Source organism: Ruditapes philippinarum, unplaced genomic scaffold, assembly GCF_026571515.1.
Source record: "Ruditapes philippinarum isolate M1 unplaced genomic scaffold, ASM2657151v2 ctg4581_1_1_1_1, whole genome shotgun sequence".
Lineage (NCBI taxonomy): Eukaryota > Metazoa > Mollusca > Bivalvia > Venerida > Veneridae > Ruditapes > Ruditapes philippinarum.
Window position 1 is genome coordinate 1 of NW_026860961.1, and position 22,915 is coordinate 22,915.

Here is a 22,915-nt window from a genome sequence, read left to right on the forward strand (position 1 = left end):
GGTGACTTTCCTCTGGACATGTCCGTGTATGTCGTCAGTACAGAAGGCAAGGTCAGGCGTTGATGTTGAGTTGCCATCTTCTCGAGTAAAAAGTTGGAGGATCCTCCGGCTGATTGATGAGGTTCAGCCTGTTGTCATTCCTGCCAGGTCTCCACTTCCTCTCCTCGGTTGTCCATGTGGTCATATCCCCAGCTTTGTGAGTGACTGTTGAAGTCTCCAACAACCATGAGTTTGTTGCTTCCATTGGGATACTGTCTAGGGAAAGAGCTTTGTCATTTGGAGAGTACATATTCACAAGAGTCATTTGAAAGCCGTTCAATCTGAGGCTCAGCACTTGGAATTCCGAGTCATCCATATGCATTTTAGTCTGGATAGCATTGATGTTGTTCCTGACTAATGTCATGATGCCTCCTTTCTCCTGTCGCTTCGGAAGCACTGGTATCCTCTGATCTTAAAGGATTTAGCTGGTTGCAGGTGTGTTTCCTGAATGCAACAGACATTGATGTCATTCTCATGAAGGAAGTGCTGAAGTTAAGTCGTTTTGTTGAAGACTCCTTCTGCGTTCAAATGCATCACTTTGAAGTGTTGCTGTTGGACTTTCCTCCTCCTTGGCTTATTGTAGCCCTTTGGTCTCCTCTTGGCATGATTGAAGGAGTGAACCCCAGTAGCTTTGGGTGGACTCTGTCGAGGCTCAGAGCCCGGCACTGTATCTTCCTGGAGGGATTCCAAAGATCCGGCACCACATCGATGAATACCATTGTTTCGTGTAGTCATAGCGTTGGTTACGTGATGCAGTGGTTTGTTACTCTTCGTTATCTTGTCGCCTGAATTTGCAACATGTTGAATAAATTTCGTGCAACTAAATTTCTCTCAGTGTATTCACAAAATCATCGCATAGATCGCAATCATCACAAACCGCTCCCTTTGTAGTTTCTACGAATTTTAAGCCAGCAGATAATATAAAGTTGGAAACTTTAAGGCCCCTAAGAATGCCTAAAACGAAGACAATTCAAGACCTGGCCCATATCAGTCAATTTCCTAAATAGTAAGACAAGCTTAATCCATTAATAGAAATCGGGTCTTCTTTTAGTGTCTGTAACGGCGGATACATACATACCTTAACTTTTCATAAAGTCTCTGGTTACTGTACGTTTAGGTGTTCATTGACCTATTACTTTCAGCTTAAAATTCATCTCTTTGTCTAATACTTTTAAATTTCACGGATTTCAATAGTCATCACTTTGTACTTCAAAAAAGCCAATGGAATGACTGGTGACCGAGTTTTGTACCCGACAGTCCCACACAGCGAATAACGGAGCCAGTCTCAGAGTATGCCGCACTCACAAAACACTCCAGTATCATAGTCAGCAGAATGTATAATAGCATTAACAGAAATACACTTGGAGCCTACCAAGCCTCTTGGTAGTCGTAGTAGACGCAGAACTTGTATCCTTACATATTTGAAATCAATTTTGCCAAAGTGCACTGAGAAACCACCCGCCACCTACTTCCACTCCTCTTCTGTTTTTGGAAATTTGAATGACTTTCATGATAGTTGTCGTATATGACCTAACATACCTCTCGCACAACTTTGGCGACGGTTTTGTGGACCACTCTGAATCAACATGACATGTGCAAATTCCCAGTGATAAGGTACCTGAGCGTGATGGCAAGCTCCAATTGCGTGGACAGTTGAAGTTTGTTTTCCTCGCGACTAAATCGTCCACAATTATTTAGTGCTCGCCAATTTTTTTAAGCCAATCACTGACGAAGATTTTCCAAATTTTCAGGTTTCAAATCTTAATAGAACAGATTTTATATAAACTGGACGTTTTATATTATAAAACGCAAGTGGGCGGAGCTAAGTTTCGAAGAGCGCTAAAGTGAAATATACGCATATGCAGAGATCTTGAAGTTTACTCCTACTAATCAATATTTATGCATCATGTTTTTTCCGTACACGCACATGTATATCGTCACTACAGCATATAATTAAAAAAAGAGAGGTTCGTTGAAATGAAAACAGGCAAAAGAACAGTAGAAAAATGTTTTATTACTTACGGAACCAGTATCATTCTATAATATCCAAATAAAAAGTTCACTTTATTCCAGCAAAGTATATGTATGTAATAGTTCTTACTTTTTATGTAAATATTACAGCCCGTGTCGCTGCAAAACCGAAAGGATGGTGTTTTTATGAATGTTACATTTATTTTTTACAATATACTGCCATTTGTCCGAATATGACATGTATATGAACATAAAAAATGTATGATGCATATATAATCAAGCCACAGGTTCATTTCAGCCCGAAAACTATGTCGAGGTGACGGGCGAGGCAAAACATGTCGACTTTTTGTAGCTTATTGTGAAGTTGCAGTACATGAAAATCGGGCACATGGCAATTCAGCACATAAATAAAACATTATAGTGCTCCGTGGTTTACATCTTTCTCTACGTGTCATACCTCCTTTCCTTATTACAATGAAACTTTACTGCATTGTTATCCATCGCTGGTTTGTTTTTTGCAGAGAATGACCTGTGCATGTTCAAAGAGGGTACCGTTTGAGGATATTTCGCAAAGAGGGTACCGATATGGATATGCACCGTGATATTGTCTGATTTACCTAGACAGAATGCGGGAATAAGCTATTGCAAACACGTGACCCGAAAATGTGTACCGCTACCTCTTCCAAATATGGACTGGTTATACACATTTAGGCTATCGTGTGACGTCACGCAGTGTGTTGGGCGGAAAAAAATGGGCGGAGCACTAAGCCGGTTAGAGTGCATATTGGATGTTCTTCGTAAATAAGAAAGCTACAGTCGCTTGCAAGCTCCGCTCCTTTTTAGCTTTCTTATTTACGAAGAACACCCAATATGCACTCTAACCTATACACAGAATGACTCTGGGTCAACTATAACAAAGTTCATGAAAGTATTTTATCACTTTCTCTATGGTGCTTAATTAACTTCTCGTACATCGTATACTTAGGTCCAAGCCACTCTTTCACCCATACACTCCTCCATTTCTTGATCTTTCTCTGGCTTTTGTCGCGGTTTCTTGGACCCCAGTAGCAGCAATGAATCATTTTTCGGCATGGTTTTGTCGTCTGCAACCAAATTAGGGTTCTCATCCAATGGTTGATCCATCTCAAATAATCTCTGACTGCTTAAATTCGAGTTTGCTTTTATTTTGTCTGACTTTTCTCATTTCCTTTTTGCCGTGCGATTTTCGCACACATTTCGCGCGTAATTCGTAAGTAAAGAAACTTTGCAATCATGCAAAATAGATGACAAAAAGGTATCATGCGATAGTCAAGCGATATTTTCGCGACATATTCGAGAACCATATGAGATATTACGCAGGAAATACGTGCGACATTCGCCCATCATTCTTGCGACATACGCATTTATGTCGTATATATAGGACGTGAAACTAGTTTTGTCGCTAATTTTTGCAAAATGTGACTTAAATTTCTGTCTCAAATAACTCGTGAGGTGTCGCAGTTACGTGTAGCAGTACCTTTAGGAAATTCTTAACAGAAGAATGAATATAAAATGTTGGCATGTACAGGTGTTCTTATTTCAAACTAAATAAAGAGTTAGTATACATGCGGATAATTAATTGTAAAGATTAAGTATTCATATTCATAACAATGTGCCGGTTTAACCGGAGGGGTCGTTAGGTTTACCCTCCGTCCATCCGTATGTCAATCTGTATGTCTGTCTGTCAGTCCGTCACTCCACAAAACTGGATCCCGCAATAACGCAAAAGGTACTGAAAATGTTTTTATGAAACATAATATCTGGATTAATGGCAGTATGAAGATTATGCACGTCGTTTTCCTTTTTCCTATGTTGGAAATTCTGGTTTCTATGGAAACAAATAGACTGAAAATATGGCAAATTTAACACATAAACTGGATCCAGTGATAACGCAAAAGGTACTGAAAATATTTTATGAAACTTGAAATATTGGTAAATTACAGTCTGAAGATTATGCACATCTTTTCCTTGTCTTCCTATGTTGAAATTCTTAATTGTTGCTATGGGAACAAATAGACGGCATTTCTAATGTTTATGCCTTTTCCCTATAAGTTCTTTATTTCTAACGGTATTTACTTCAAACCTTAAATATTAGTTTCTGGCCATCAACCACATCATATGTGATAAGGTATACAACTCTAGCACAAAAATTATCAGAATTACCTCCCTTGATTTTAAAATTACTATTACTATTACAAAAAATTAATGTGTTTTTTTAATATCTTCTTTATTTCTTAATGTATCTACTTCAAACTTCATATATATGCCTGTAATTATCACTCAACATTTGTGGGAAGGTTCAATACTCTAGCAAGATTATTTCCAGAATTATGCCACCCTTGAACTTAAATTACTTTTGAGAAACTCGTATTTTTTACTCCAACTTCTTCATTTCTTATAGGATTAACTTCAAACTCCAACATCATAATAACATGACAAGGTTTATAAATCTAGAATCCATATTTCCAGAATTATCTTTTCCTTAAACTTTGAATTTTTCTTATTCATTTTTGAACATTTTATTTCTTAATGGATCTACTTCAAATTCTAAATTAACATTAATTATCAACACCTACACTATATCTATAATACTATAGTGTGGAATTATGTAATACAGTGTGCAGCTACCTAGCGGAAATATCAAACAAGAATTACTATTGAAATGTATTTAATTGTATGAAAATCAAATACAGATAAGTGAAACAAAAATCTCAATTATTATTTTGTCAAATATCAAAAAGAACAGGAATCTGGGCGGATTTTTTTTAATTTCATCTTTGTTACTATACATGTTAATGCTAATGAAAAAAAAATTATTTGTGACTATAAATGGGATCTTTAAACTTATAATTATTGTTCTTTGTTACACTCACATCATGTATAACAATGTCCATAATTCTAGCTTCTTTATTTCAAGTTATCTCCTCTTTAAGACTTTTGCTTTAAAAAATGTTGTATTTTGGTAACAGGGATGTTTTAAAAAATAACTTAAGAATATCCCTCAGTCTGTCTGTCTGTCTGTCTGTTCATAAAAACTGTTTCCTGATATCACTTTAAAAACAATTTCCAACAAATTTATTTAAAATATGGAAAAGTTGAAACATTAGTTATACTTATAAAAATTGGACCTTTTGATTATCTGTTGTTTAAACATAATAACCTTACTAGGCAGCGAAACTTAACACATTACTATGATATAGACAAACTTAAAACTCAAAATATTTAAGTTCATTTATGTCACTTATTCATTCAGTGGTATAATTGAAAGGCCAATGTCTCATCATAATGTTGCTTGGGTTCTCACCGGCAGGGGACTTATGGATTGCTTATGATAATTGCTTGTATTGTATAGTTAGTCAATGATCTCTAAACTAGATTAGTTCGGCTTTATTTGTCATCTAATGAAAACGCTGTATTTCTTAAAAAATATGTGTGCTAATTATCATAGAAGAACAAAAGTCGATACTTGATTAAATTCCGTTCATAGTCGCCTTCTATTTTTCATAGTGCTTCATAGAACAGCGTTCGTTAAAATAGACATGTAGTCACGTAATAAAGTGAATATTAATGAAACCAAATAAAGCTTGACATTAAGTATGTCAGTATTCATCCGTAGCTGTTCTACAGAACGGATAAACACTAACATATACCTAGTGTACAGAATTTTTATTTGCTATGTATATGGTATCATTATATCTAGAGTACATTTGATATGTTCTATAATATTATCTAATCAAGTACTCTTATTGTTTTTTAATGTTTTAACAGTATCTATTTTCTCATCATCTGTTATTTTATTTCTTCATTTATCTTCAGATATGGTTCTTGTTCTGAATTTAGGATATTATTGTATATTTCATATTTATTTGAGTGTTCTTCTTTCAAATATTCATATACGTCATTCTGTTTTGCATGTTGCTGTAGTTTAACTTTATTTACAGCATTTATATCTTTCCAAAACTCTTTTGGCTTATTACCTTTTTTATTTTTCTTAGAAAGTCTTTTTAATTATTTTTGTATACTTTATATGTAATATCAATTTACTTTTATATTGCCTGCTTACATCTTTAAGAATAATTTTTTTTCTTTCCTATTTGTTATTATTATTATAATTTGTTCGTGCAGTGTGATACAGAATGCTTCTTCTATTGCATTCAGTAATAGGGTTATATTTTATTTGTCAATAAGTTTGTTTTCTTCTAAATTATTTTACTGCCAAATGCATGTTTAGATGTTTCATTGAAAATTTCAAACAACATTATCAAAACCATCGTGTTTAATTTCATTTGTATCCTTCAAACAAACAAGTATATTCAAAACAGCATCTATACTTGTGAGATTTTAATACTTGTACTACAATGTTTGATGTTCCACAGTTTGGTTATTAATCATCCCTTAATAGTGTTAATTGTATTTAAATTGTTAATTATATTCTCTGTTCCAGTTATAGGAGTAAGTGAATTGTGCATTTCTGAAATCATGCTTGAGAAGTCATCGATTTGAAAGTTCCTGATTATTTCGAAATACATGGATTTCAGATAAAAAATCTATTGTGCTTCTGCCTTTACATATTGCAATTGTACCGACGTTTCCAAAGTCTATACCAACTCTATCCATTCACAATAAGCAAATCATTACTTACACAAAAATCAATAAGCATTATTGCCGTATTCATTTGCTGCGTTATCAGCGATACATGATCATGTATCTACATGATCTAGTATTTCATTATAAGTAGGTATAAGGTCATCATTACCCATAAACTCTAATATAAACCTGTCACATTGTACAAAGTGTTTTTTGTTTCCAACTTTTGAATTAAAACTCCACACAATAATATAGGTTCATTATCAAAATTTATTTTTGATTGTAACTCTATGGGTCCGACATATTAAGTTATAATTGGTGGAATATATATAACTCCTTAAGTTTGTATTCTTCTTCTTCTGAACAACAGTATGTATTTGAGTTAAACTGTTGGTCGCCCTCTTCGCACCGCTAGAAATCCCTATCTTGCCGCTTTGGTTCTATTGTAGGATTTCTTGTGTGTTGCCATGCTTTATCCTCTTCAGAATTTAGTGTCGTTGGTGAGCATCAGAGTAATCAGAGTAAGTCAAACGCATGAAAGAATTTATTATGAGTGGTTTTATTACTGTAGTCAAAAAAGGTAACCACTATCAATAAAATGACGTCATTATAATTCAAAACCCTGCAAGATACGATTGGTAAGGGTGCATATTTTGTCAAGGAGCCATCGAGCTGCGAGTTCGATTCTTATGAGCTATAGGTTTCTGTCTTAACACGTTGATGTCAGTTCAGGCGGGTTTTCGGATCTTATCATTTTAGCGATTAAATGCAAAGATATGGGGAGCACTGCTTGTTTGGAAATGTCGGTTGCATCTCTGGTAGAGAATCGGGAAGCACTTGCCGCTATATAGTTTGGTGTCCTTTTCATAGTTTGTACGGAGTACACACCGTGGGTAACCGTCGATGCCTTAATAATTTATTTTTATTTTTTTGAGTTAAGAAGGGATAAAATCATGGTTCACTATAAAGGGGGAAGCTGTTTTTTTATGTAAGGACTTCAATGTCAATGACAAACAAATCCATGAAACAGTGATAGGAGAATCTGCCTTCAAGTCACTTGTTGTCTCAAATACAGCAAGGGTCTAGGTTACCCAGCTAGCTTACGGGAGACCGGTGGTTCTTTACAGGTGCTCGCTCCTGTCTGAAATAATCAAGTGGGGTGATCCCGATGACTTCTTTTCCTAATCAGGCTGGTATGCACACGTATTCTTATTGGAAAAGGGCCAACCAAAATCAAAAGAAAGTGAAAGAGAAAAACAATTTCAGTGTAACAACTCAATGTTATATTGAATGATATACATACATATAATTTTGATATTTTTTTATAGAAAATATCCAAAAACAATAAAGAATAATCAGGGTTATAAAGACAGTGTTTATTTCAACTTGATTATAACAGGGGAAATGGCTAATATATGTAGTCACACGTAAGATATTAAAAAAAAATAATCTAATTTGAAGGTTTAAAACAAAATATGAAACTTAGGCAGTAAGTATTTATCTTAGAAAATACCCTTGTTTTTTAACATTTTGAAATTCTCAAAGATAGTTAAGAGTTTCTATTAAACAAAGACAAAGTGCTTCAAAATATCTAGTGGAAAGTCTTTGGATATAGTATATTTTCCTTCCGCACAAGTGCTGAACGTTAAATTCGTGTTTGGGCAAAATATATTTTGTGCACGTTTTCGTCTGCAAATATTGTTGTCTGCAAATCATATCGTCTAAAAAATGTTGTAGTCTGCAACTAATCGTCTTTAGATTTTGGGAACATTTTTTTCAACATTGCTGAATTAAAAATATTCGTTTAAATGCAATTAATAATCCAATGTATTGTTTTAAAGGCCCATTACACCTCAGAAATGCTATCATTTTATTTATCAAAATAATTTCCGTTTGGTATTTTGTTTCCAAATTAAAACTGTACTTTTAACATATTGGGGAACTATCTTTTGCTTCTTTGGTCCTATTAGCAATTTCTTGGATTGATATATTGTATTGAAGTCAAAAGTACTACATTGTACTTTGTTTGTGTAATGCTACCTTAACAACACATTACTGCACAATCAGCGCTACTCTTGTCGATTGTCAAAACACAAAACATGCTATAAATCTATTATCAAAACATAATTAAACACATGTTTGCCATGTTTAAAGAATTAAAATAAGTATTTTATGAGTCATAGTGTGCCTTTAAGTTTATCCGTCTTCAGTTTCACCGTCTGCCAATATTGTCGCCAGTAAAGCGGTTTACGCTTTCTTTTTTTGCCTGCTTGACAGCTGAAAGAAAGAAAAGAAAATATGTATGTATTTGTATGTTTCGGAATTTTTCGATTCTTAATAATTACTTGGTCCCTGAAGCTGTTGATTGTTTGTTTGGTGACATTTATTGTAGGTCATTGTCCAGCTGGTTCGTTCTTACGTTCGTTGTTTTGTTAGGTGTTTTGTTTTGTTGATGAGTTGGTCTTTTCATTTATCGTTTCATTGTTTGTATGGGTGATTTCAGAGAGTAATGTAATATTACATAAAAAACCAATTTAAATATTTTAATATTAAAAACCGCATAGCAACCTGTCTAAGTAATGTTATTTAAAGACAACCACAATTCTAGCACAGAACTCCCAAATTTTGAATTTTTTCAATATTTAAATTTAAAAAAGGGTTTAAAAATTAATATCAAAAACAAAAATTAATTAAAAATTAAAAAACTCGTTGTTTTTAAAAAAACCCAAATTTTAAAGTAGTAACATTCATAAACTCATTGAAATTGTGATCTGTTTTTAAAAAGGGGCACATGCAAAAAATTAAAGACATTTTAAAGTAAATTTTTTTCCAAATGAACCAAATATGTTTCTACCATATAATACTGAAAAAAATAGGTAAAATTTAAAAACGAAGTAAATATAACTAATACTTTAATTAAAGTACGTGTCATGGTCAAGTTTAACGTCATTAGTGTCCTCATTTGGTACTGGCATCACCTTTACATGTCGGTTTCGGTATTGACTTGACCGCCTTAAGATTACTTGTATTTGGCAATAAACAATACAAAGCAATTGCTGTTAACGGGAATTTTATTAACATGGAACATTAAAATACTTTAACATGTTTTAGAATTGTTTCATAATCCAAGTTATTTTTCTAAAAGTTTCCACATCTCGCTGTTGATCAGGCAGTGCTGTCCCGTCACTTTCAGAGTTCTGAATGAGTACTGTTAATATGTCTTCTTTCCTATTATACCAAACAATGTCTTCTACAAATTGGCGTCTTACAGCAAATAAAAGCGCTTTGCCTCACTAGTTAATGTAAACAATATTTAGCCCAAAACGGCAAAATTGAAAATGTTTCAGTTTCGGTTTGATTGGGTGTGTTCATGGACTGTAGTGGTAATTGAAAACTGCCGTCCACGCCCCCTAGCACCGACTTCAGCAGAATGCATCATTTAACATGAACTTTAAAACTTTGAATTTTGAAACATCCGCAGATGTGTTCATATGTCCAGGCCTGGAATTTGTACTCTAAGGTGCTGAATAACTGGATGGAGACGGCCCATGGAAATCCGGCGTTTTGATGAACTAAAATGCATGCTCTGAACTTTTTCGGAGTATTTGGACATTTTTCTGAAAAGTCTACATGTAAGACTATTTCCTCCTCACTGCATGTATCTTTCAAATTGTTTTGGTGATGATTATCATAGACATGCCTTGCTTGTCTCTCGACATCTTCCTGTCCCTCATTAGCAAGTGTTTCTGAAGTCCCCATCTCCCTGTTTTAAAGGGTCACCTGTTGCATACTAATGTCTTTCTCCCCCTGTTCATTAACTACTTAATTTTCAATACTTCTGGATTTCCGTATCATCCATTCCACCATTTTTCCCATCTCATCTATTTTCTTTTTTTTTTACATATTTCACACTCCCGGTACATGCATTTCTTGCTACCTGTGTCACATGTTATGCTCTTTAAAAGTGGTATCAGGTCTCGAGTGCTTACGATCTTCTCTTGATATAATATATTTACCTTCAGTTTGGAATTTTCGTGTGTCTTGCACAGCCAAGTATATCTGTTCTTTTTTGTTGGTCTGGTCAGCCAACATGTTTGGGTTCCTCCAGGGCTCCTTACCGCTGTTTTTTTTTTTTTTTTTTTTTTTTGCTGGGTCGTCTGGAGGTTGCGTTCATAGAACGCCGCCCTTCCTTGTTGATCTTGTTTATCATATTTTAAGTTTAGTTGATTATATGTAGGATATTGTGCTAGTGCTCTCAAATAAATATTTCTTATGAATGTGTTTAACAGTCTGTGCTGCTTCTTTACTCGCTTTCGAGTTATTGTTGTTGTTTTTTCAGCTTTCATTCGAGAATTAGCATCTCTTTTAAAAGAACACTGCGGTTGTGCTTTAAACTGAACATTGGAGACCCTTTCGTTTTATTCGTGTTACAGTTTTAGCATACTTGCCCAGACTAAGCTGCTTTAAACACTCTTCTCTATGTATATTTAGCCTTTTCTCATTAGCTTAGCATCTATTATATCTCTTGCGTAGGTTTTTATCAATTATGTTATACAACATAAAAAGTAATCAGTATGCTTCACTTTTGATTAATTCGTTGATAGTTTGATCCGTGCTATCTGCATCATGTTTTCCTTCAGTCTGTAACATCGCTTTTTATATTTGTTTTAATAATATCTGAAAAAAATGATCCATCTGAGGCATTAAAAATACCAAAATTACCAGAAGGACTTAGAAAATATAACAACACCGAAGCGAAGTACGGGACATTTGTTTGCGGTTGCGTTCTGTGTTCAGCTCTATCCGTTTTTTTAATTGTTCCAAGGGAACTTTTGATCGGTTCAGATACTTCTGATTTCGTCTGCCTGTTTTCTAAGACTTTCTGTTCTGTTGAATGGTGGTTGTGGTGGGTCGAAATGTGCCGCTTCTGGTGAGTTTGATAACATTAACTGGGGTCGAAATGTGCCGCTTCTGGTGAGTTTGATAACATTAACTGATGGCCCACTGCTTTTATCAGTACGTTAACTTTTGCTCGATGTTCTGCTTGTGCAATTTTCTATTTACAACTCGTTTGTCTTTTTTTCTTTATCTTATAAGTCTGTGATGGTTTTAAAAATTCCCACTATCATTCCTGTTCTGTTACTGTATCGTTCCTTTCGCTTGTAGTTTTCATGTTTTTCTGGGTCATCCCTTTGTCTTTTCTTTCCACAATGCAGCTTTTTCTCTATCCAACGTTCGATTTTGTAAATGTCTTTTTTTCTTGGTGCGTGATGGTTTTATATAAATCTCTTATCTCATAGCGATATCTAAGTGCAATTGTTCTGCCACGTCTAATAAATGCATAAAGAGTATTGTCTGATTTATCTTGTGATGTACATTGTATTTATCTATTTTGTTTACGCTTTTATGCCTGAAATAAAATGATAATAGTATATTAGAAAAGGTACATTATGTCATTTTTTACGCATGTATTGTGCGTTCTACTCACAATAACTTTAAAATAGAACCTGTCAATATGTATCAGTGTAATATACGATGTTTTGTTTATCTCTTATCAGATTCCTCAATATTTCATAATATTGTCGTATTCTGTATATCAAAATGCATTTTATATTTTTATTTTAATATGAACATATGTTCATAATTGCATATACATGTATAGCTCGTGATTATTTAAACAATACTGAAACGTCCGAGTCAACGATTTTATGATATTGGAATTGACTGTTCCTGAATTCACATCCGTGGCGAAATTTGAATCAAGCGTCTGAAAAACACTTATTAATTTGTAAGGCTATTCGTATTCATCAATCTACGAATTTAACGTATAGTCAGAGCCCGAGGCTGTCAAAACTTTGGTTTAACTATAAAACCCCGACATATGAATTGTCTAAACGGACAATAAACGTTTTGTCAGTAAGAGTGACAAACTAATAAACTTGGCATTATTTTCTAATATTCGCGATTAGAAAAAAAAAACAATGTTCTTAAATTTGTTGTAAATATGGTACGCGCCATATTGGAAATTAATTGTGCATTGCGTCATTTCCAAATGCTTTTCCGAGGTATGTGGTCAATTGACGGTCATAGTCTAAAGATATATAGACAAGGAGCATGATTAAGTATACTGGTGCCTCGTATTTCCGTGGTACCCATATTTCCAAGGTAGCAGGCTTAAACAGTCTAAACTTCCTCCTAGACTTAATGAACCTGTCAGTAGTTTTACTTGTACTATTGTATTGTACTTTTATCGAAATGTTTCATATAGCATTAAAAAAAATATTTAATTCAGATTAAGAGAAAAGTTATTTAATAATTCACAATTTTTCTTTTAGAAGTCATACCTTTTAAGAAATCTTCTTTGTTAAACAACCATTGAGCTATTTGATTACTGCCAAAGAGAAAATCGCCCCTTTCAGATGAGCCTAGGTATAGGTGTACTAATAAATAAAGTTTACTATTGGTTTTGCTTCAGAAAGTGTTAAAATGTAATTGCCTTGGAAATATGAGAACACAAATTTACTCACAAGGCCGCAGATGGGTGTTAATTACAATGTTGTATACATAATTTCTTACATGCAAACATTAAATTGAATAAATTACGATGCAATTGACATGTCTATCCTACAATATGCACTGTGTTTTCCAGAATTTTATCCTCTTTACTTTTGTTGTCTATGTTAAACAGTTAAGTACAACGGAAATATGAGGCACCAGTATACATGGAGAATATGGATTACTAGTATTTAGGTGTGTGAAGAATCAGGGTTGTTGATGACGCATGATCCAGCGTCATGGTTACAGGTATGCATGTTTATATTACTACTGGACGCGTATATTTCAAATCATATTTGAGTATACACTAACTCTATCAAAATGGCATTTAATATGATTTAACAAAGATATTTTGAAACATTATAATCCATTTCGTTTTACTGTTATAAAGACATTAGCTGAAAAATTGTAAACATACCTAGAATTGTCTCATCTTCCGCCATTAAGGTATTAGCACCCTAATGCATTACCTCCGCGTTGAAGAGTATTCAAATAGGCTAGAACATCGTCGGATACCCACGATTGATAAACATGTTACATAACATGCAATCAACCGTGGGTAAAATGAACCGATTTGCGTCGATATACAGCAACAGGTGCGTAAAATATCTACCAATGACATCGCGTTTAACAAATCTATATTCTTCAACAGCGGAGGTAAAAAACAATAAGAAAAAAATGGCAGCGCCCACGGTTAAAAACTTTAGCACGTGTCTTGCTAAAATCAATAAATCAGTTCTTCTGCAAGCAGATATCAATCAGAAAGGAAAACATCACGCTGTAAAAGTAAATTATCTATACTTTCTTGCTGGATATCGTTTAATTTTTCGATGTTGAACTTTACACGTCGTCTATGGTTGTCGCTATATTGTTTGTAATACCGAACGTCGTACAGAACGAGCGTTTTGATTGGTTTTAAACGCTTCATGAAATCGTGAGGCAGCCAATGAAATAGCTGCCTTTGACACACCTCTAATCGACTGAATATCGGCAAAAAATCCCACGGCTGATAAATGTTAATGGTTCGGCCGTGGGTATCCGACGATGAGGCTAGAACTACCGTTAACTACATTGAAAATGAGGGCCATGGGTTCAATCCCCAGAATGGTCAACTTTTTTTTCTTTCTTTTTTTCTTTTAACATTATTTATGTATCACTCATGTCCCATTTGGAAAAAATAGTGTTTAATTTTGATTTTTTTAATTTATATAGGTATTTATTGGCTAAATTATGCTAAATCTAGTTATAAATATGGTACCTGATATTTTCAAAGTGTAATATAATCAAAACTAGACGGTAAAAGTATTTCATATTTTACAAGATCAACCAATATACTTTTTTAAAAATTTATGAAAACTTTGAAAACAGGCACTCATTTGGGTAAATTTTAAGAATTTTTTAAATTAGGCTCCGTAAGTAGAAAAATGGTCAGACACGTGGTAAAAATGGGTGGGGTAGAGTAACATTTTTATACAGATTTCATAAATTTTAAGTAGAAACCATAATTTTGCTTATGTGGATTGTTAGCTGAATGGTACTATTTGTTTCTAACTAAAAATTAATGAGAAAACATTTTTCATTAGAAAGTAATAGCAGATTATTTAAAGGTTCCTCATTTCTAAAAAGGGCCCTCATAACATCCTAGCTTGAGTTCAGAAAAGTGGCCATAACTTGATTTCCGTACGGTAAACTTTGTTTAAATTTTGCATACAGATGTACTTTAAGGTATACATCTGACCTATGATGTCAATTTTTTAGTTCCTTATAGTGCCCATTAGGGTCCTAATACCTTAAGTCAAGCCTATGCGAGGCTTTCAAACTACTAACCGCGTTGTAAACTCATAATTACGCCATCGCTTTAACATGTGATAAGTTCATTTACGGAAAATGGGCAAAATATACATTTCTGTTGAGGGAATGACTATTTTGTGGGGACAATTTTTAAAGACCATGTAAAAACGAAAACTTGACCTGAAGCACATACAGACAATACAAAGGTATAAAATGTTCAAGACCACACAGTTAAGTGTTAAAAAGGAAATATACACATTTGTGTTATGAATTGTTTTTAAATAACCCCATGCATAGGGCCATTCAATATTTTACACCACCGCATGTTCAAAAGTCAGAGTAGCACAAAATGAAAAACAAAATTGTGCCAAAAGAAACCCGCGTAAAAATGTTCGGTACTTATCTAGAACATTGACATATAATCACGAAATGAGAAGTTATGATATATTAATAATTCGAAAAAGGAAATTTTCAAGGAACTTGCAATACGTCATCTGTAAATCCCCGTATAAAAATAAAGGCTTGTGAAAAAAAAAAGAAAATATAAACTTTATATAAGATTTTTTTATTTTGACTTTTTAATTTTTTTACCAAATTATTATTTAATGTTTAAAAAATAGAAAAATAAAATTATTTAATGTATGTATTATTTAGATATCTATATTACCATATGAAATTTATTTGCATTGAATAAAATTTTCTTTTTCCTTTAAATTAATATAATTGTAAAACGTGCTCTTCTTTTGGAGGAAATAAAGATATTATTATTATTATTATTATTATTATTAATATTATTATTATTATTATTATTATTAAGCAAATAAAGAAAACGATGTGGTCGATTTTCACTAAACAAATTAGTTAACCTCCATGACTGACAACTTATAACTAAGTTAACCTTGAATGACAGCTAATAACTATCAACAAAATTAACTTTGATTGACAACTGATAAGTAAGTTTACCTTGAATGACCACTGATAACTTGCAGGTAAATTAACCTATATTGACCACTGATAACATACATAGCAGTTTACCTTGACAAACAACATGAGCGTAACTCCCATAGCAACGAGCAGAAGCATTGACAGGGCCAACATGGTCGAGTAGGCAACAACGTTACTAACGCATTCAACCTTGACTTCTTCCTTGGCTGCAAAAAGGAATTACTAAATACATTGGTAATAACAACGACAAACGATCTTAAAAGATTTTCCTTTACCTTTCTTAAGTCCTGTGAACGTTGCCTTTACCTCGCTGATCTTTATTATTGTTGTTTTTTTCTTAACCGTCTGCATGTTATTAAGAGTACACAGTTAAGAAAAAAGGATTTAACTCAAAACAATGTATGAACAGTGCATCTAGACGCATATTTTAAGCATTTAATCATTCAAGCGCATTGTCCCGTAAAGACCCGATTACAGTATTTAGTGTGATGCTCCAGCACAATTTTAGCCTCACAAGAGAAAAAAAAAGAAGACAGATTTGTTGGCTACGAGTTAGAAATGTTTGAAACCAAACGTAGTATAGAAATGGACCAATATTATTATTCTTTTATTGTTGACTTGAAGAAAATAATTTTTCTGTTGATAAAGTTTTAACAGAGTACCTTTAGTCGTACCCGGTGACAGGCAGGTATGACAGACTCTAGCTTTCACGTATCCGGTGACAGATTGGTATGACAGAGTAGCTTTTAAGTACCCGGTGACAGACGGGTATCACATAATCTAGCTTTACGTACACGGTAACAGACGGGTATGACAGACTAGCTTTCCGTATACGGTAACACACATGTATCACATAATTAAGCTTTTAACATACCTTGAGGCGGTCTCGCGAGTTTTACATTGGCAGTAACGGTAATAGGCGGGTATGGATCTGTGGTCTTGTTAACGTCTCTTCTTCTTCGTGCAGTGTAGTCGACATTTGGATGGTTTGCACACACCTATATATGTATTAAATGCTTTCAGTTTCATAGACTTTGTATTAGATAAGTAACCATAGCTACTGTTGCATGCAAAAATTAAAATATTAACTTATAGATATTAATCATCTTTAATCGCTATATTCTCCTCTCCCCTAACACCGCCTCTCTTAAACACCGCCCCTCCTTGACATCGACCCTCTTCAGTACTACCACAAGCAATTTTTATTTCCCATCGGTTTATAATAATTTGAACCAGTTGTCTTGCCTATGAATGTTTTTTGGCTCGTTACAGTGTTTAACATTTTGAGTACTGTACTCAGACTTCAGTGTAGCTTTATTTTTTTTCTTTGCGCTTATGTTTTATATTTCTCTAGTATGTCGTTACTTACAATAAATAATCATGAAAAACAGTGAGAATTGGAAATCTATAAGGTCGTCTATTACGGCCAAGTAAACAAGTCATACGAGTGCCATATAAAGGTAAACAACTCTTGCAAACATGTTTTAAAACACGTATCAGTTGTTTCCCTTATTTTAATAATTTAATAAGTTATTAACTTGTCCAATATACGATCATAGAGGGCACAATGCTTAAATTAAATCGCGCTTCTTTAAGATTTAGTGAATGAATATGTTTTTGCAAAGAAAATAGTATAAAATTATTAAGAAACTATTAAAATGAAGTGCCCCAAAGCCAAACAATATATATGTTTAGTAGATTTCTGTAATATAGCAATTGATAACATTATAAAATTTCAGACTGGTATTAAAAAATCACGGAAAAAAAAGAATAAATAAAACATTTTCTTATATACTTACATAAATATTTTTAGAAATATTTATGAAATAAAATATGTATTCTCATTTTCCGTATTTTCACTGTTAAAAAATATTTTTCACTGTAATGAAACATATTTTCCGTATCTACACTGGTGTCTTGCCGGACAATTCAGCTAATAAACAAAATTTAAAGGAAAGTTTTTCAAATGATAATGCCAAAAATGGAGAAAATTCAAGTTGTTCTTAGAATACAAGATTTATAGGAGCCTATTTATTTCATATGTAAACGTAGAAATTGAGAGCTTTCAAAAACTGAAAGCGATATTGAAACAGAGGATTTATCAACATATTCAAAAATACGCGAAATGTGTTCAAATAGGCGAAAATAAATAAAATGTAGAAATAAAATAGGCAGGGTGTGGCAAAAATAAGGGACTTTGAAGCAAAAAGATGGAATGTGGTTTGGTGACAAAATATCGAAAGAAAAGAGAGACGGAATGTGTCGACCTCAGTGTAGGCAACTCGTTATTGCACAGTCATGACACGCCTCATTATTGTGAACATTTGTTCTAAGTATTTACAAAATACCTTAATCTATGAAGAAGTTATAGACCGGACACAAAATATACCCTATAGCAGACTATGCTAATCTTTGACTTTTAGGTGTGACCTTGACCTTGGAGGTAGGGGTGCAGGTGTTGCGCATGGCACATCATCTTATTATTGTGACTATTTGTGCCGAGTATTTTCAAAATCCATTGATCTATGAAGAAGTTATAGACCTGACATAAGATATATCATCTTTAACAGACTATGTTAATTTTTTTAACTATAAGTGTAACCTTGACCTTTAAGGTAGGTGACCGGGTTGTTGCGCATGACACATTGTCTCATTTTTTTTGACAAGTATTTACAAAATACCTTTAAAGATAAGAAAATTATGGACCGGACACGACATATACCCTCATTATAGACAATGTTGACATTGAATGAGCAAGTACGACCCTTTACCCTGGGGATAGGCGTTGGTTAAACGCATAAAACATCTTTATATAAAAACATTTTTGCAAGTTAAATTTTTAAATTCCCTTTTATAAATGAAAGTATGGACCGAACGGGAAGCGTTACGGACGGATTGACAGACGAACGGAGCCTATTTCTATATCCCCATTTTGTCTTTTGCAGAAACAAAAAGTAAAAAAATGCAACTTGTTGACATTAACTTGGATTTCTTTATAATTGTATATCAGTTGATATATTAAATCAAAAATGGTTGTCAGACTTATTTTCAATCATAACTGTACCAAAACTTGGTTAATTTTCTTTTGGATATCAAATATATACATTCGATTTAACTTTCCAAATTTACATGCGAAGCCACGTGGTAAAACTACTTTCATTCCGTATTAATTCCGATTTTATTATGAATAATAGAAGAGGATGTTCAGATTGCGAAAAAAATAGATAGAATTTTGAGAGAAAAAATAGGCAGATGAGGACAAAATAGAATGACCGAAGAAAAAATAAGCACAATGGGTCGAAAAAAAAAAACGAAATGTGGCGAAATTAGACGGAATGAGGCGGATGTAAAACTTACATCCCAGCATTTTGACGATGTTTTAAAGTCTTGGTTTCGGCAAAACTTGACCTTACATCTGAAGTACACATGATCATTTCCCCCTACCAGCCATTTAGCTGCGTCAAACTTCCCTGACAACTGTACAAAATTATAGGTTCCCGTGGTGGTGTCCGAGATTATACCGAGAGCGTCTGCTCCGTCTTTTGAGGCTACTTTAAATCCTTCTGACAAATAAAATGCTTTGCCACTTTGCAATGTCCCTGCTATGCATCTATAAATAGAATATCGCATCAAACCGAAGTAACATATTATTCAAAATGAGTTTTCCAAAACAATGTCAGTTGGAAAAATCGGGACTTTATTCAACGTTGGTATATAGATTGTTATGTACTTCATTTTGAGAATATCTAATGTTATTATTTACATTGTATACGAGACACCTGTCTGCCTTCTGGTTAAATTTAGAAATTTCGTCCATAAACTGTTGTCAAAAAGTCATGCAGATTCGCCACTTTGTTCAAACACGCGATACGTGAGGGGAGGCGGGGGGGGGGGCAGGGGGGATACCGATCTTTCACTCCTTTCTGTCCTACGAGTGCAATGTGAGAGTTTTGTTTACCCACCAAAATGATGGATGGTGGTTGTAATAGTTTTGATAAAATCAAATAAGCCGGGATTTTAATCATTATTTAAAAGTTTAAGAATCGATGCCCCCGTTCCAACGAAGTTTATGGCAATTGGTACGACTTGCAGGGAAAAAAATAAATCAATTTATTATTTTATTGTATTAGAGGTGTGTTCAACGTCTGTACGCGTCTGTTATTATAATAAATGTACAAGTCATTGTCAACGAATTCATATATGAAAAAGAGGTTTACCCAGTTGTTGCATCGGTTAATCGAATCACTCTGTTTGTACCAGTAGAAAGAAAATCAGCATTATTCGACGCCACGCAATCATACGTGTAGAGTCCATAGGCATGTACTTTATCTGAAAACGAAAGAACATTTTATATAATTGTCAGCGTCATGTGATTTAAAATGGCTGACGAGGATATAAAACATGGAGAACAGTAGGATCATATGATCTAAAATGGTTAACGAGGATAGAAAAACATGGACAGCAGTAGGTTCTTGTGATCTAAAATTGCGGCATATGATAGAAAAACGTGGAGATCAGTAGGATTATGTTATATAAAATGGCGGACGAAGATAGACAGTAGGGTCATAAGATTTAAAATGATGGACGAGGAAAGAAAAACATGGAGAACAGTAGGATCATTTGATCAAAAAGGCGGACGAGGATAGAAAAACATGGAGATCAGTATGATCACGTGATCTCAAATGGCTGACGACGATAGAAGACATGGACACCAGTAGGATCATATGATCTAAACTGGTGACGAGGATAGAAAAACATGGCGAACAGTAGGATCATATGATCTAAACTTGTGACGAGGATAGAAAAACATGGAGAACAGTATGATCACGTGATCTCAAATGGCTGACGACGTTAGAAGACATGGACACCAGTAGGATCATATGATCTAAACTGCTGACGAGGATAGAAAAACATGAAGAACAGTAGGATCATTTGATCTAAAATAGATAACGAGGATAGAAAAACATGGACAGCAGTAGGTTCTTGTGATCTAAAATTGCGGCATATGATAGAAAAACGTGGAGATCAGTAGGATCATGTTATCTAAAATGGCGGACGAAGATAGACAGTAGGGCCATAAGATCTAAAGTGATGGACGAGGAAAGAAAAACATGGAGATCAGTAGGATCATGTTATCTAAAATGGCGGACGAATATAGACAGTAGGGTCATAAGATCTAAAATGATGGACGAGGATAGAAAAAAACATGGAGAACAGTAGGATCATGTGATCTAAAATGGTGGAAGAGGATAGAAAGACATGGACAGCAGTAGATTCTTGTGATCTAAAATTGCGGTATAGGATAGAAAAACATGGAGACCTGTAGGATCATGTTATCTAAAATGGCGGACGAGGATAGAAAAACAAGAAGAATAGAATAATAAGATTTAAAATGGCAGACTAAGATAGAAAAACGTGGAGACCAGTAGGGTCATGTGATCTGAAATGGAGGACGAGAATTGAAAAACATGAAGAACAGTAGGATCATGTTATCTTAAATCGCGGACGAGGATAGACAGTAGAGTCATGCGATCTAAAATGGAGGACGAGGATAGAAAAAACAAAGAGACCAGTAGGATCATAAGATCTTAAATGGTGACGAGGATAGAAAAACATTGAAGAACAGTAGAATCATGTGATCTAAAATGGCGGACGAGGATAGAAAAACATGGAGAACAGTAGGATCATGTGATCTAAAATGACGGACGAGGATAGACAGTAGGGTCATGCGATTCAAAATGGCGGATGAGGATAGAAAAACATGTAGAACAGTAGGATCATCTGATCTCAAATGGCGGACGAGGATAGAAAAAAAAGTAGAACAGAAGGGTCAAGTGATCTAAAGTGGCCGACTAGGATAGATAAACATGGAGTCCAGTAGGATCATGTGATCTGTAATGGTGGATTAGGGTAGACAACATGGACAGCAGTAGCTTCATGTGATCTAAAATTGCGGCATACGGGCATAGGATAGAAAAACATGAAGCATAGTAGGGTCGTGTGAACTTAAAAGGCGGACTAGGATAGAAAAACATGGATACCAGTAGGATCATTTGATCTTAAATGGCGGACGAGGATATAAAAAACATGGAGACCAGTAGGATCATGTGATCTAAAATGGAGGACGAGGATAAAAAAACATGGAGACCATTAGGATTATGTGATCTAAAATGGCGGACGAGGATAGAAAAACATGGAGAACAGTATGATCATGTGATCTAAAATGACGGACGACAATAAAAGCCATGGACACCAGTAGGATCATGTGATCTTAAAAGGTGACAAGGATAGAAAAACATGGCGAACAGTAGTGTCATGAGATCTACATGACGGACGAGGATAAAAAACATGGAGACCAGTAGGATCATGTGATCAAAAATGGTGGACGACGATAGAAAAACATGGACAGCAGTAGGTTCTTGTGATCTAAAATTGCGGCATATGATAGGAAAACGTGGAGAACAGTAGGATTATGTTATCTAAAATGTCGGACGAAGATAGACAGTAGGGTCATAAGATCTAAAATGATGGATGAGGATACAAAAACATGGAGAACAGTAGGATCATATGATCTCACGTGATATTGGTCAATTATATTGACAATTTTAATGTAAGAATGCACTGATTTACAGCTAAAATATGCGAAAGTACAACATTATTATTTTTAATGTGCATACATATATTTCACCATTTGTGGTCACATGGCAACCTGTAGCATGTACACCCTGTTTCGTACAATCTTAACAGACCACTTAAATTAAGATTTTGAATATTTTGCCGAATATCAATAATCTCTATCTCGGAAATGGCCGAAAAGTTACGAATAATATTGTTATACCATACCTATTGGAAGAGTTGTACCGTAGTCCAGAGCGACACCAAGGAACAGATCTTGACCTAGATACACCGTCTTTCCGTTGGGAATCTTCGACTGAACAGTAGCCTGGTAGTAACGGGAATTGCTGATAAACATCTCTACGTACCGGCT

At 34.3% G+C, this 22,915-nt stretch overlaps 1 protein-coding gene across 1 annotated transcript; it reads right to left on the reverse strand.

Annotated features, from left to right (window-relative positions):
• Positions 1-8,868: 8,868 nt before the first annotated feature.
• Positions 8,869-22,915, reverse strand: LOC132714031 (uncharacterized). The gene is made up of 6 exons (XM_060696762.1): positions 22,771-22,915; positions 20,145-20,256; positions 19,285-19,537; positions 16,802-16,925; positions 16,018-16,133; positions 8,869-8,913 (listed from the first exon to the last, which is right to left on the reverse strand). The coding sequence occupies exons 1-6, from the start codon at positions 22,898-22,900 to the stop codon at positions 8,884-8,886; spliced, it is 765 nt and encodes a 254-aa protein (XP_060552745.1). The 5' UTR covers positions 22,901-22,915; the 3' UTR covers positions 8,869-8,883.

Coding starts and splice junctions, on each gene's coding strand:
- LOC132714031 (XM_060696762.1), bottom strand. CDS start 22,900: ATGTTTATCAGCAATTCCCGTTACTACCAGGCTACTGTTCAGTCGAAG. Junction 20,257..22,770: donor CGGTACAACTCTTCCAATAG/GTATGGTATAAC, acceptor TTTCGTTTTCAG/ATAAAGTACATGCCTATGGA. Junction 19,538..20,144: donor TTAACCGATGCAACAACTGG/GTAAACCTCTTT, acceptor TTCTATTTATAG/ATGCATAGCAGGGACATTGC.